Here is a 14,451-nt window from a genome sequence, read left to right on the forward strand (position 1 = left end):
AAGAAGGAACTGAGGAGCGGGCAGGTCGGCAGGGGTATATATGCGGTGCCGCAACGGCGCCACGCCAGGAGGCGCCTGCCAACCCACCGGGTGTTGCTAGGGGAAAATTCTTCCGACGAACGTGCACGCAGCGCGCGCACACCTACTTGGAATGGATATGAGCAAGCACTTGAAGAAGAATCTGTATTTTTACAATAAAAAAGTTAAAATGAATATCATCTCCTTCTGCACCATTCCACTGAGCAAGCACTAGAAGATTCTCTGTACAGATGTTCTAAGGGTCTGAGCATTTCCTCCCAACCCAAATTGTTCTGCTCTTCATTACTCATTAACGGATGTTGTAAAAGACAAAGTCAACAGTTTTCAATCACTGCTATCTGCCATATCAGGAATTGTAACAAGTTCCACAGACATGTGGTAAAGGGTGTGTGTGTGGGGAAAATGAGAATGCTCACTTCTTGGTGTGTTCAAATAAGGGAAGATAATGGCAAGATCTCTAAAAATCAGGGAGGATATCTGTACTTCCATAATGCATGTAACAAAAACAAAAATTGAACACAAGTAAGATATCAATATGCTCCTACCCTCTGTAGATGGTGAGGCAAATGTAACAGTCACTGTTTCTGTGAGAACATTCCCACCGTCTGTGGTCCACTGGAGCTGAAAGGAAAAAGATCTCAGTTCTCAGAAATGGGACAGGTGCTGAGCAGGATTCCCTACAATACTGGTACAGACTCAAAACTACAGTGAAAATCAGTGTCAAAACATCTTATTTGTATAGTGAGTGCCTTCTGAATTTTTGGGTTATTTCTTAAAACTCAAAGGTGAAGGACTGCGCTTTTAAAAGGATTCTAAACCACTTTCTGTCTGGTATGCTAAATCCTCCTTAGAATGGGAGTAGACTTTAAAACTGAAAATAGATATATTTTAAACACAAACTATTTGCAAATAATTTTCTCTATCATTTACAGACTGGAACGTGAACTCAAGGTTCTGCATGTATCCTGCAAAAAGCAGACAACATCAGAAACTCCTAAGAAGGGTAAAGGAATTCTGTGCCCTGCCCTGCCTCCGGTGGGGATCACCAGCTATCACAGGAGAACCAGTCTTGGCAGATATTAAAAAAAACAAACAAACTTTTCAGCTTTTGTGTAAAGTACATTTATGAATTAAGCTCTTAAATACAGCATGTTTTTACCTATTTTTTTAAACTAAACATTTCAATTCACCTTGAAACGCTATGAAATTAAAGTGCCACCAGATCAGTGATACACAATCTGAGGCTCTTGAAACCTCTCTTAGCCCTCCATGCGTTGGCTTGGAGTGAGGCATCACCCGGTGGCTGTCTGGGCCTCAGTCAGCCAAAGACCCAGTGGGAGTCACCAAATCTTGATATCACTTTTTCTACAACATACCAAAATAAATAAATAAATAAATAACCCATCCATCCATTCCTCATAATCGATAGTTCTCTCTCACCTGGACTGTTGCAATCTCATCCTTTCGTCTCCCCACCTCGCTCCCATTTAGTCCATTCCAAATGCTAACCTGTGTCAATATAACATCCTCACCAACCCAGGTCTTTCAGTCCATGCCACTTTTCTATGTCTCTCAAAGTGTTTTTGTCTGATCTTTGGTTCTTTAATCTTAACCTTTAGGCTAAATATTAAACATGCATCCAATTTATGGACCAAATGCATTTGGGGGTGGTGGAGGCGGGCCTGTTTATCGCAGCAGCCTATATCAAGCAGCATAAAATCTTGTCCACTGAACACTCTGGCAGAGCTGAGTTTGCCAGTTCCTTGGCAATTCCTTCATAGCTAATAAAAAATCCTGTCTTACAATTGGAGAAATCCTTGTCAATGCCTGCCCAAAATTACTCCGTATGAGAAGAAAATTAAGGGGCAACATACACTGGGGTACTGCGCACTTATAAAGATTTATATTTTGTATTTACTGTTAGACACATTTACTACATAGTAGAATAATAACATTTAGCATTAATATAGCATTACACACATTCAAAACATTGTACAGACATTAACTAGACCACTTGAGGTAGACAGGTAAGTTTCATCCCCATTTTACAGATAGAGAAAGTGAGAGAGATTTGTGAAATGACTTCCCCAAGGCAACACAGTAGTAGAGCCAGGATTGAAACTCAGGACCTTAGAACACTGTGCTCATTTCTTCAACCACACTGCCGTAAACTCCTGTTCTCATTATATACCTCAGTACTGCATAAAGTATCAACTGTTAGCAACATTTCATTGATAATATATGCTTTAAAAGGCCTACATTTAATCTATCCTTACTCAGTCAAAATTTCCTTTGAAAATTTAACTAGTGGGAATAAAAAGTCAGTGGGAGCTTTGGCTGAATAAGGGCCAAGTAGTAAAATTTATGTAAAATCTGCAGGATTCATCTCAGAGATTCAGAAAGAAAGAAGGAGAAGAAAGCATGAAGCTCCAATAATACCGTTGCTGGGATGCTTTCTGAGTTATACACCATCTCCCCGTTTCCCAGGGACTTCTGCACCTCATGGATGTGGTTCTTGATGTCATTCACAGTTGGGAAGAAGGACAAGTTATGCCTCTCTGGTACTTCCTCAGGCTTGAATAATTCTCGCTCCACAAACTTTCTGTCAAGTAGTGGAAAGGGGAGGGGGGGAAAAGGGTGTTGTCAAAAGTTAAAGCACACTTACAATATTAGGAGATGTTTCTCCTTCTGCAGCCACCTCTGTCTCTGCCCTCAAAAATGTTCCAAACATGTTAAAAATTACAAGACAAGAACAAGTTAGTAGATCTCTCTATCTGGTTCTTCTCCTCAGGTATCCTGGAAATTTTACAGAGTTAACTCAATAAAATGTACATTTCCAACACTAAGAAGAAAAGCAGCCCTAGATGGTGAGGCAGTGCGAGGAGCTAAAATACTAGGTAGTTACATCTAAGGTAAAGCCCAATTAAAAAAAAAACTGAGATGCTAATAGATTCATAGACTCTAGGACTAGAAGGGACCTCGAGAGGTCATCGAGTCCAGTTCCCTGCCCTCATGGCAGGACCAATACTGACTAGACCATCCCTGATAGACATTTATCTAACCTACTCTTAAATATCTCCAGAGATGGAGATTCCACAACCTCCCTAGGCAATTTATTCCAGTGTTTAACTACCCGGCATTAGGAAACTTTTTCTAATGTACACCTAATCTCCTTGCTGTAGCTTAGGGCCGAGTTGCTTCTGTGTTCTTATTAGAGTAGGTGAACAGTTTTCTCCTCCTCTTCATGACACCCTTTTAGAACCTGAAAACTGCTATTATGGTCCTCTCGTCTTCTCTTTAAACTAAATAATCATTTCTTTCAGCATTCTCTAGGTATGTTCTCAACATTTAATCTTTTGTTGTTTCTGGGACCCTTCTCCAATTTATCAGTCTTTCTTGAATGCCGGTACCAGAATGGACGATACTCCATTGAGCTTACAGCGCAGAGTAGAGCGGAAGTGATTCTCGTGTTTGTTTTACCACAACCTATTAATGATCCAGATGACGTTGCTTTTTTTTGCACAGTATCCATGTGACTATATTTAGTTGGTCCTTGATCCTAGATCTCTTTCTGCCATATCTTCTAGGCAGTCTTTCCCTTCTGTATGTGTGAACTGATTGTTCGCTTCCTAAGTGGACACTTTTGCATTTGTCTTTATTGACTGGATCCGTTTACTCAGATCATTTCTCCAATTTGTCCGATCTTTTGAATTTTGACCCTGTCCTTTAAAGCAGTGGCAATCCTGCCCAGTTTGGACGTCCGCAAACTTATAAGCGTACTTTTCTACAGCAAATCTAGTCGTTATGAGTTTAAACAGAGCTCCCAAACAGACCCCCTGCGGGAACCCTTGTTATACCTCAGGGATTGGGCCTTAATATACCTCTGATAAGTTATCAGGTTATGACCACCTTCAGTAGCATTATATTGTATTTGCTAGTTTTCGTAAGGATATCATGCGAGGCGGTATCAAATTGCCTTATAAAGTCTGGTATATCACATCCACGCTTCTCCCTTTCCACAAGACTTGTGTTTTATAAAGAAGCTATCAAGATTGTCGTGACACGATTTGTTCTTTACAAATCATGCTGGCTTTTCCTATCACCCTTTTTTACTACCCTTTTCCAGGGGGTTGCAGTGTTTCTTTATTATTGCGTCACATCTTACTGGACAGAGTTAACTAATTGGATCTTTAGTTTTGGGTTGTTTTTATTCTCTTTTATAGATGGGCATATATTTGCCTTCCAGTCTTTGCAATCTCTCCGTCTCCCTATGACTTTCCAAAGATATGAGCTAGAAGGGCAGATACCTCTTATTAACGTCCTGTGGATTAGGATGCATTTTCATCAGGCTCTGGGTGACTTGCAGGCATCTACTATTCTAAGATTTTGTAACTTGCTCTTTTTTTATTTATCGTCTAAACCTATCCTCCCCATAGCATTCACTATGTTAGAGATTCCTTCAGATTCTCAGTGAAGACGAAAGTCATTAGCAGTCATTCTGCCATTTCAGTTCCTGTTACTGTTTCTTTCCTTCCTCACTAGAATGGCTATCCTGTCCTGTCCTTGGTTCTTTGCTGCTTCTTATTCCCATAGCTAGTGGATGCATCATTTATGCTTTTGCCTGTACTTGCCCTGATTCCTGTGTTGTCTTGCTATATTCATCCTTGCTATCTGACTAGTTCCATTTTTTATATGACTCCTTTTATTTTGAGTGGTCATGCATTCTCGTGGTTAAGCCAGGTGGTCTTTGCCACATTTCTATCTTTTCCTACCCATCGGAATAAGCTTGCTTTTGGGCCTTAATAGCGTCCTTTGAAAACTGCCAATTCCTCGTTGTTTTTCTGAGTCTTGATTCCCACGGGACCTTACCTATTAGCTCTCTGAGCTTACCAAAATCCGCCTTCCTGAAATCCATTGTCTCTATTTTCCTGTACTCCCTTCTACCCTTCCTTAGAATTGCAAACTCTATGATTTCATGATCACTTTCACCCAAGCTTCCTTCCTAATGCCATATGTGGGGATAAATTCAGCTAATGTTATATGTGGGGATAGATTTGTGAAAGCATCAGCATTGCCACATAGCTTCAAGTCAGATTAACTGAATGTATAGTTGATAAAGTGCTATGGAAAGAAGGCAGTATAGTTAGAGTAGATTATGCTATACCTTAGTTGTTTCCTCACTGCATAGACTTGTTCTATTCCCTGAGACACCAGTTCTCGGATTTTATCTGCTACCTGTGGGTGAAGACGGGAGGGCAAAGTACAGTTCTCATCTCTCACTGCATCCTCCTCTTCCTCAGGAGATGCTGTAGGGAAAGCGGATGGTGAAGGAGGGAGGCAGGTCTCCATTTCGTGATACTGGTGGGCCTGCTGGGTGGGTAACTGCACATACCATCTGATGAGAAGGAGCGTTTCCAGGTACAATTCCAAAGCAAAGACAGTAAAACAAAATCATTTATTTAAATCTTTACCCAGGAAGGGAACAATGCTATTGAATGAAGACCCTCTAATCAGACCATCAACAAGACTTGTATATATATACACAACTAACAGCATTCATTACTAGCACACCCCCACATAGAACAGTGACTATGTCTGCCTTGTACTGCAAACACATAGTTAAAGTAACAACCAGTTTTTACATATTTTGAGTACAAAGCTAAAACAGAACACTCCCAGAGATTACTCTTTTCTTTCAAGAAGCTTTAAATCTGTGCCCCAAAGCTTTCATAAAAGAGTATAATACTGCAGTACAGGATTTTTGGCTTGAGATCTGAAGGGAATATTCATCGAGCCACCCCTCTCACTGAATCTCTGCACTGTATCATCCTTACAGCTAAGCACTAGATAGGATGCCTTTCATGTCAGAGATCCTCTTAATTGACAAAAAAGGTGGCTATTTAATTAGATAAGGTACTTGTCCTCTTCCACTCCCCCAGCTCCACATACTGCTCTGTAGCACTCCCCAATCCTGATGGCCCAGTGACGGAGAGAATCAACAAGGAATCAAACACAGCTCTCTCAAATGGCAATGCAGACATGCAGAGGGTGCTGAATCAGTCTATATGGGAGGCATCTTAATCAATGCTTTGACACCACATGCTTTCTGACCAATATGTAGATGAAATACATAAATACAGTTGCTCTGATGGACATAGCCCAAAGATGGAGGGTCCATCTATGCTTTTCTTTTTGAAATACTGTGGGACGGATTATGAGTGTGGTATGATCATTAGAGAAAGACTGGACAGCAGCACACTGTGAGGGTTATGCAACTGACTTGCTTTGTAGCTTTGAGCAAATAATTGAACCTCACTATGCTTCAGTTTCCCAGTCTGAAAATTGAGATTAATAACAATAGTTAATTACTTTGCAGGGATGCATGAGGCTTAATTGTGACTTGCTTTCAGATCCACAGATGAAAGACATTGCACAGAAACACTGTTATTCCACTTTTTGTTTTTCTATTTAAAACTTTTAGGTATTGCATGTAAACAAAAAATAATGTTCAGATAATACTAATTTACATTGACAGACAAATATTCAGATTCACTCAGTTTTGCCTAAGCATTACAAGCAAATATGGGGCTTAATTCATCTCTGCAAGCAGACGGAGGATTAAGCACTCCCTTCAGCCCATGGAAAGAGCTGCACCTAAGAGCGAATTCATCTCTTTGAAAGGGTAGACAGTGGTACTGCTGCTGCCCTTCGCCAAAGGGAATTACTTTCATTTGCAGTTAGCGCTTCAACAGGACTATACAGAGAGAATCTGCCAAGGAGATGTGCCGATTCAGCACATCTCTTGGGTTCTCTAGCCTTGCTTTCTCCCTGGAAAATACCAGTCTGTTCCAGGTCCCCTAATGGAGCATAACTTTATAAAACATCCTCACCCTACGACCCTTCCTAGGCAGACATTTTGCCATTGCATGACTGCAGCCTGGATTTTGCTGGCAAGGTGAATCAAATGCAGAAGATCAAACCCTTTAGGTAGATCCCAGCTACACTTATCCATTAATGAGCCTTCTATGTTCACAGTATATAGGTTTTAATATGGTTCTTGAAACTGACATTATCTTCACCAAAAATTATTAATGTCCTCTTCCCTCCCCCCACTATGGTCATATGCAAATAAAGTAAATGGGTCCAGTACTGCAACCCTTTACTCGTGTATAATCCCACTGATGTCAATAGGTCTACGTAAATATGTTCTACCACATGAATAAGGGTTTGTAGGGGGGAAACCCTTCTTTTAGTCTCTCAGTCAGGCTGTTCACAGAAGCCACACCTAGGATTTGTCTATTCACAGACATTTTGCCATTGGATGACTGCAGCCTGGATTTTGTTGGCAGAGGTGAATCAAATGCAGAAGATCAAACCCTTTAGGTAGATCCCAGCTACACTTATCCATTAATGAGCCTTCTATGTTTGTAGGGGGGAAACCCTTCTTTTAGTCTCTCAGTCAGGCTGTTCACAGAAGCCACACCTAGGATTTGTCTATTCACATTTTAAAAATTCTAGCCCAGATCCCTGGCTGTAAATCAGCAATGTTCAGCACAATTCAGCTTGGGGGTGGGTAGTGGGGAGGGAGTGTGTGTATGTGTGCACAAAGATGGTTTTAAGTCACCAGTGTGCTCCTCTGATCTTGGGGCTACTCTGGTCCCCTGGCATAAGGAACAGTAACTGATTTGAGGCTCTGCTATCTCGTGCTGGCTGCCAACAGCCCCAAGGATAAAGGACTGCTCTGACCACACCCTCCCTCTTTCCCAGTCATGCTCTCTGACAGCCACAGGAAGGCAGGTTGTGAAGGAGAAGCCATTACACCAATGTACAGCATCTAAAGATCCTCCCATACTGTGAGTGATCCTCCAATTGTCAGTTGCCTTTGGGGCACAAAGCCATCCAGGTTGGGAGAGGTCTGGCTCATTGTTGGTAATACCCACAATCCTATAACTGCTTTTGTCTGTATTCTGAAGCGTATTTTACATAACTCCCACAGTACAGTATGTTACACATTTACAAAACACTTAGGAGTTCCCTTGTGAATGGTTTTCTACCTTTTACAAGAGATTTTAATGAAGCCCCTTTTAAAAATAGCTAAAGAACTGATTTTCCTCCATCCTCCTGGCCTCCCAATTTGTCCAGATAAGAAACTAGTAGAAATTTCACCTGAGGACCCCTCCAGCATCTATCAAGTTCTTCTTCAGCATGTTGAAAGCTTTCTCTTGCTCCATTCTTATGATTTTCTTGTCAATTTTGGGGTCAGTGGGAACTCTATAATCAGGAAACTTTTGAACCTTTTTAATATAGATCCTTCCAAGAAAAAACAAAACAAAAAGAAAAAAAGAAAAATCCACTTCATTATACTTCTCCCTCAGGGGAAGGTAGAAACATCGACTATTTTATTTCAGATTATTTTTATTGTAAAGAAACTGCAGGAAACTCAAGCAAAGAGGTTCAAAAGGTGGAGAAGCCCCAGAAGTACTCTAAAGGATTGGTCAGTAAGGTAAGAAGCGAACTAGAAGAGTGCAGAGCCATTCCTGAAACCCAGGAAGTTGACGGCAGAAAGCTCAAGGGGGGGATGAGAATAGAGAAGATGCCACTGGAGTTGGATAGGAAGAGGTCTTTGGTGAATGGCAAAAGCTATACATTCCCTGATAAACTGAACTCCAAAATAACAGATTTAGGAGACCTCTCAGATTCTACCCACATCCACTTTCACAGAAAAGTATCCTTCTTCTCTCTAAATGAGCATTAACTCCTACTTGTATAGGAGACAAAGTAAAATATATTTATAAATCTATGTCACAACACAGTAACCAGTTACGTTTCTTGAGATGCAAGCTCTTTTATATCAGTTACCAGCTTCTCCAAACCAAAGCCTTGCCATTTCAGCTTTGTAGCTAATGCTTACCGTGCTGGACAAGTGGCTTTGTACAGCTGGCAGGAGGCATTTTCTGGCTCGCCAGTTTTTTTGGGCTGGAAACCTTTCCTCCTGGGCCCATACTGGCACTCCATCACAATGGCTCTGCTTCCTGCGGACAGAAAGCAACTGGCTCTGTTATTAATTCAAACATCCAACTGTTCCAGCCAGCAGACTACAACAAAAAAAAAAAGATTTCTGAGAGAAGAGTGATTTGAAGCACTTATTTTCATTCTCTTCTTGGAAGAACACATGTTCAGGATTGTGGGTACCTGAGTTACAGAGTGGCTGCTTTTCCCATAATACTACTTATCACTTATGGAACACATCACAGTTTCAAAGAACTTTCCAAATTACACCTCTATCCCGATAGATAACGTTGTCCTCGGGAGCCAAAAAAATCTTACCGCATTATAGGTGAAACCGAGTTATATTGAACTTGCTTTGACCCGCAAGAGTGTGCAGCCTGCCCCCCAGAGCACTGTTTTACCACGTTATATCCAAATTTGTGTTATATTGGGTCGCATTATATCGGGGTAGAGATGTAGCTAATCTTCACAAAAACACCTGTGAGGTAAGTAATTAAATATTATCACAGCCATTTCACAGGGGTAAAAATTGAAACACAAAGTTTTGAAGCCAGATTCTGCCACCTTTATTCATGTTTAGCACCAGCACTTTACACAATTAGTAGTCTTATGGCCTATTTATTGAGTAAGTTGCTCGTACTAAATGCAAGTAGAGGTGACAGAATCTGATTCTAAATTATACAGCAAATCAAAAGCACAGCTGAAATCAGAACTTGGAAGTTCTTTACTTCTCGTGCCATGTTCAGTTCTTTAGCCTTGCTGCCACTTGATATCTTACAGGTTATTAAGATTTGCAAATCTGATTCCAATTTCTTCTGTTAACCAATATTATATCAACATGGTACCCAATATAAATATTACTGTGCAAGAAAGATAGATTTCCACAACATTTGTGAAAACTTCATTAGAGTAATTGTTTTTTTTTATTCAGACATATGGCAAAGAGGAGTGAAGTAACAGAGATAGCCTGACAGAGCTGGGAAGGGAACCGTTATTTGTTCTGAAGAACATTTAACTTTGTTCCTCAGCACCTACCGTTCATAATCCAAATACTTTAGCATCCTGATTTTTAAATATCGTTTCCTAGCTTTGAATAACAGATGCATTTATTGTGTCACACTGCTGAAATATGAGCTGATTCTAAATGATGATCAATACTATTTTGCATGGGCATGTGACATTGAAATATCAACGCAAATAGAGATGCTATTCAGAAAAGGAACCAGATGATATAGTGGACTAGTGCACTGACTTTTCTTACTGAAAATCTGGGAACAGACATTGGCTTAGGTCACTAACGAAAAAGAATTTGGTAGTTTCAACCTTGTCCTTGCCTGCATGCATGACAAAAATAATTTGACCGGACCCTGATTTTACCAAGGTTTCAAGTGTCCAAAATCTTACTAAAATCAGGGTTTGGATAATTCAAACTTTCTGTTTAACAATACAGAATGTTGGCCAGCTTCTTCAAAGCTAACTGGGGTCAGCAGAAGCAGGGACTGAAGAACAACTCCACTTATGCAGAGATTAGAAACTCCACAAGAACAGCACTTCAGACCTGCACAGCTCAGGACCTCTGCAGGTCTGAAACTCTACTTCCATAGAGCATCAGTAAGTGTGACACCAGGGCAACATAACTGATCTTCAATTAATTAAGAAGTCAAGTTAACTGGAGTTTGGTGAATCAGGGTTCCATTTTAACCCGTAGCTTTTGTTCAAAAGAAGTCTAGGATTTTAACAACGGGTGTTCAAACTAGAAGTAAAATTCATGAGTAGAATAGTGTGTACAAAGTATATACAGTGCTTCCTTACCTCTCTGTCTGGTCAAAGCAAGCAATATTAAAACCAGGGTAAATTAATCCACAATATTTTTTAAAACAAAATATTAACTGAGGATGTTTTTACTCTCACTCTCTCTCGGAGAATCATTTGTTAAGCTAATCTCACAAGTTGCTAAAAAGATCTGGTTTCTCTTGGGGTGGGGAAAAAAAACCCTTGTTTTTCTGGATTTGTCCTTTAATATATTCCTGCTCTACTTCATAGCGGAATGGCCTTAGCTTTAAAATGGGTGATATTTCACTTTTTCAGTTACTTTCAGCTCAAACAAATGCATCCTGCAGTCAACCATGTATCGTATCCCATAGATTCCATTTAATCAAGAAGAGAGTTGACCAGTTTCACATCTAAAATTCACACTCACGCTCATACAATACTCACTCTATGACTCAAGAAATATGAAATCACAAACTGGTAAAGTCTACTTATTTATTTAGAAGATTCAGCTCTCTGGTTAAGTTTTCCGAAAAAATTGTTTAGAGTGATTTTAAATACCTTATAGGTTCCTACTGCCCAAGGTTTTCAGCAGGATCCCCAGAAACCTTAGTAATGTTGATGGATTAATCCCTTACCACCCTCATGAAAACTTCAATGTCCACACAGAGCAGACAGGACCCTCATCTTTAAGGCCTCATTCCAAAGATGCTTACGGTAATTAACCTAACTCTAAAGGATGAAGGGATTGAATCACTCACATTGGAATATGAACTTGTGTTCCAGGGAATCTAAATGTTTCAAACTTGGGCACAGATCACTAAGCCATCCTTTCCCAAGTTTGTGCCTTGATTTTACCAATATCTAGTAACATTCTGCCAGAATATTAAGGTATAGCTTCATGAGAGCCCTTCTTTCGGCCAACTGACTAGTGATTTTGAAACTCTGAAAATAATTAAAAAAAAAAAAGTTAATTACCTGCATTGATAAAAGGGATCCCATCATATGGGACATACTGAGATTTCCACATCAACCGTGTGGCGGGTTTGGCTGGGCTTGGAGACTGGCGTGTCCCCCACACACTTTGTGTTTGCTGCTTGTGTAGCGTTAGAACACTCTCTAATTCTGTCTCGCTCACACAATAGCCGCGGTACGAGTCCCCAATTTTCTGCATGGAAAGGAGGTGAAATAATAGGATTATTCACCAATCTGACTGCTGTTGGTACCCAAGAACATGAATGCAGTCAGGGACTCTGGCATGGTGGCAGGCGAGGAGACTGTCTGAAATGCTTTGTGCACTGGTTGCATCACAACCAGATTTACCATAGGGTCTAACACAAGATCAGCCTTCAGTGAGTTCATACCACAGGTGTTTGTCAGCAATCTGAGATCATAAGTAAAATATTCAATGTCTGAGCATTGGTCCATTATTATAACACAGTTATCTACAGCATAACCCAATTTCTAAAGGTTTTGGAGATATCCAAAACCTTCCAAACACAAATACATTTTGGGTAGGTGAGAGAGCAAGGCATGCAATCAGGAGTTGTAACTGATGTTTCGGTAAATGGGGTTATTCTCTATTACCAAAAGACAGAACCAAATGAGTTCCTTTATTCTGGACCATTCCCTTCATTTCAGACTTTTCTACTAAAATAAATACTTATTAAATGTGCATTTTAGAAAATATTTTTGGTAACCTGCTGGTCACATCAAAGAGGAGGAACAAATAATTCAAGCAGAGTTTCTTCCACACACGCCAGTCACAGTCAGTCACTTGCATGCCATCTTGCATCACATCTCCAGCTGACTACAACAGATCTCTGTGGGCTCAGTGCTAAAAGTTCTTCACACTGACTCCACTTGACTTTTGTTGTTGGCTATCTGCTAAATGTATTAACTTAAAACAAGTGAATTCACACCTAAGCATCTCACGCAGCATCCACACTCTGCACGCAGTCAATGGGCTTCATCTATACCCCAATCCACCAACCAGGAAACATATGAGAAAACCACAGAACGAAAAACAAATGCCATACAACACATAGCTGGCACCCGCCCCATCCCTCCCTCCAAGATGCTACAGGTTCTCTGCAAACCATTCTGGAGCAACTTGAAAATAAATACAGCCTCTTTGGGCTGCAGAGCTGGAAAATGTATGTGCTAAAAAAACGACAGTAGCAGATACTTTGCTAGATGCCAGACACAGGAAGTGAGCACATTAAAACTCTTATAAAAGAAATGATTCAGAGTGGAAAGATGTAACCAGACTTTTAGAAAAGTAGATGATACCATAGATTTTTAAGATAAAAGCTGAAAAGGGCCTAATGTACACAGCAAACCCACTGATGGGAGTACATTTTGTGACTGAGAAGGAAGACAGAGACAGAATAAAAAGCAACAGCAAGAGCGCTACTGGACTTTAAGAAAAACCAAAACATGGTAGCGTTTCACATGACGTCTTCATTCCCTTGACATTTTTCCGGCCTTGCAAACAATAACAACTTGGCTCCTTTGCAAGTCAATGGTTCCATGTTTTGAGCCAAATTCAACCCCGGCAACAGTAGATGCAACTCCACTGACGACAATGGAGTTGTGCACACCTACAATATAAGTGAATTTGGCCCAACTGATATATCACTAAGATTCGGTGTGAGTGCACATGCTTGCAGAGTGAGAATAATAGTCTTTATTACAAATTTTGATTATCTTTAGAATTAAAAACACAAAATTTAAAAAAATGCAGACTTGATAGAATGAAGAATAGGATGGACTGAAACAACCATGACAGCAGAGAAGTAGGGATGTAAAACAACTGAATTGGATCTGAAGATAGATAAATGATTGACTCTCAAGAGCATGAAAGCAAAAGCCTTTTAAAAATACATGTTCTGAGAGTTCTTGAGGGGGTTGAAGACCCAGACAGAAACACTAGGTAAAATTCTCTCTCTGCAACACTAACGTTAACTTTAAGGGAGTTACTCTATGCTGGTGTGTACAAGTGTACTGGGTCTTTAGCTATTGGAAGAGCACCAGGCACAACTTAGAGAATGGAGAGGCAAAATGCCTGTTGCTATTTCTAGCTGCAAGGACAGAAGGGATTTTGGCATCTGCCAGAAATTAAAAAAATCTGCTCTGTGCAGGTTGTTAACTCAGAGCACAGGTTTGAGAGCATTAAACCAAAGAGAGAACATTTAGTGTTCTCTGGAGAAAACATTCTTAAATAAAATACATCAGAGAAAATACATTCACTCTATTCTCTGCAATGAAAACAATGGTTACATATAATAAAAACACATTTATTTGGATTCTTTCTTCCCCTAAACACCTGATCAGGAAAAAATGATGAAGAATTACACAATGGATTGTGATTTTGAGATCATCATCATTTAACAAGTGGCAGCCTTGTACTTGCTGTAATCCCCCCCCCATTACTTTATTTAATTGCTTTATTTATTGTGGGGGGGCAGCTCTCTTTTTTTAAAGTGTTTCTTCAGACTTTATTTATTATTTGATTGGGCTAAGTTAAGAAAAAGTTTCACACAGAATTTAAATATTAAAAAGAAGGCTGATATCTGCTTTACACCCCTTCTTATATTTATTCTTAATCTTAGAATGTAGATTAGGCATACC

The 14,451-nt window shown here is 40.0% G+C and overlaps 1 protein-coding gene across 4 annotated transcripts in view; it reads right to left on the reverse strand.

Annotated features, from left to right (window-relative positions):
• Positions 1–14,451, reverse strand: part of CARF (calcium responsive transcription factor) — a 61,495-nt gene that overhangs the window by 24,380 nt on the left and 22,664 nt on the right. For 3 of the 4 annotated variants that reach the window (XM_032775347.2, XM_032775349.2, XM_032775348.2), the window contains exons 7-12: positions 11,797–11,986; positions 8,951–9,071; positions 8,206–8,349; positions 5,204–5,434; positions 2,479–2,641; positions 585–660 (exon numbers count right to left, since the gene is read on the reverse strand). In XM_032775347.2, coding sequence (XP_032631238.1) covers positions 585–660; positions 2,479–2,641; positions 5,204–5,434; positions 8,206–8,349; positions 8,951–9,071; positions 11,797–11,986 — 925 coding nt within the window. The remainder of the gene's footprint in view (positions 1–584; positions 661–2,478; positions 2,642–5,203; positions 5,435–8,205; positions 8,350–8,950; positions 9,072–11,796; positions 11,987–14,451) is intronic. The other variant, XM_075069996.1, reaches the window with a different exon arrangement.

The sequence above is a fragment of the Chelonoidis abingdonii genome, chromosome 10, assembly GCF_003597395.2.
Source record: "Chelonoidis abingdonii isolate Lonesome George chromosome 10, CheloAbing_2.0, whole genome shotgun sequence".
Lineage (NCBI taxonomy): Eukaryota > Metazoa > Chordata > Testudines > Testudinidae > Chelonoidis > Chelonoidis abingdonii.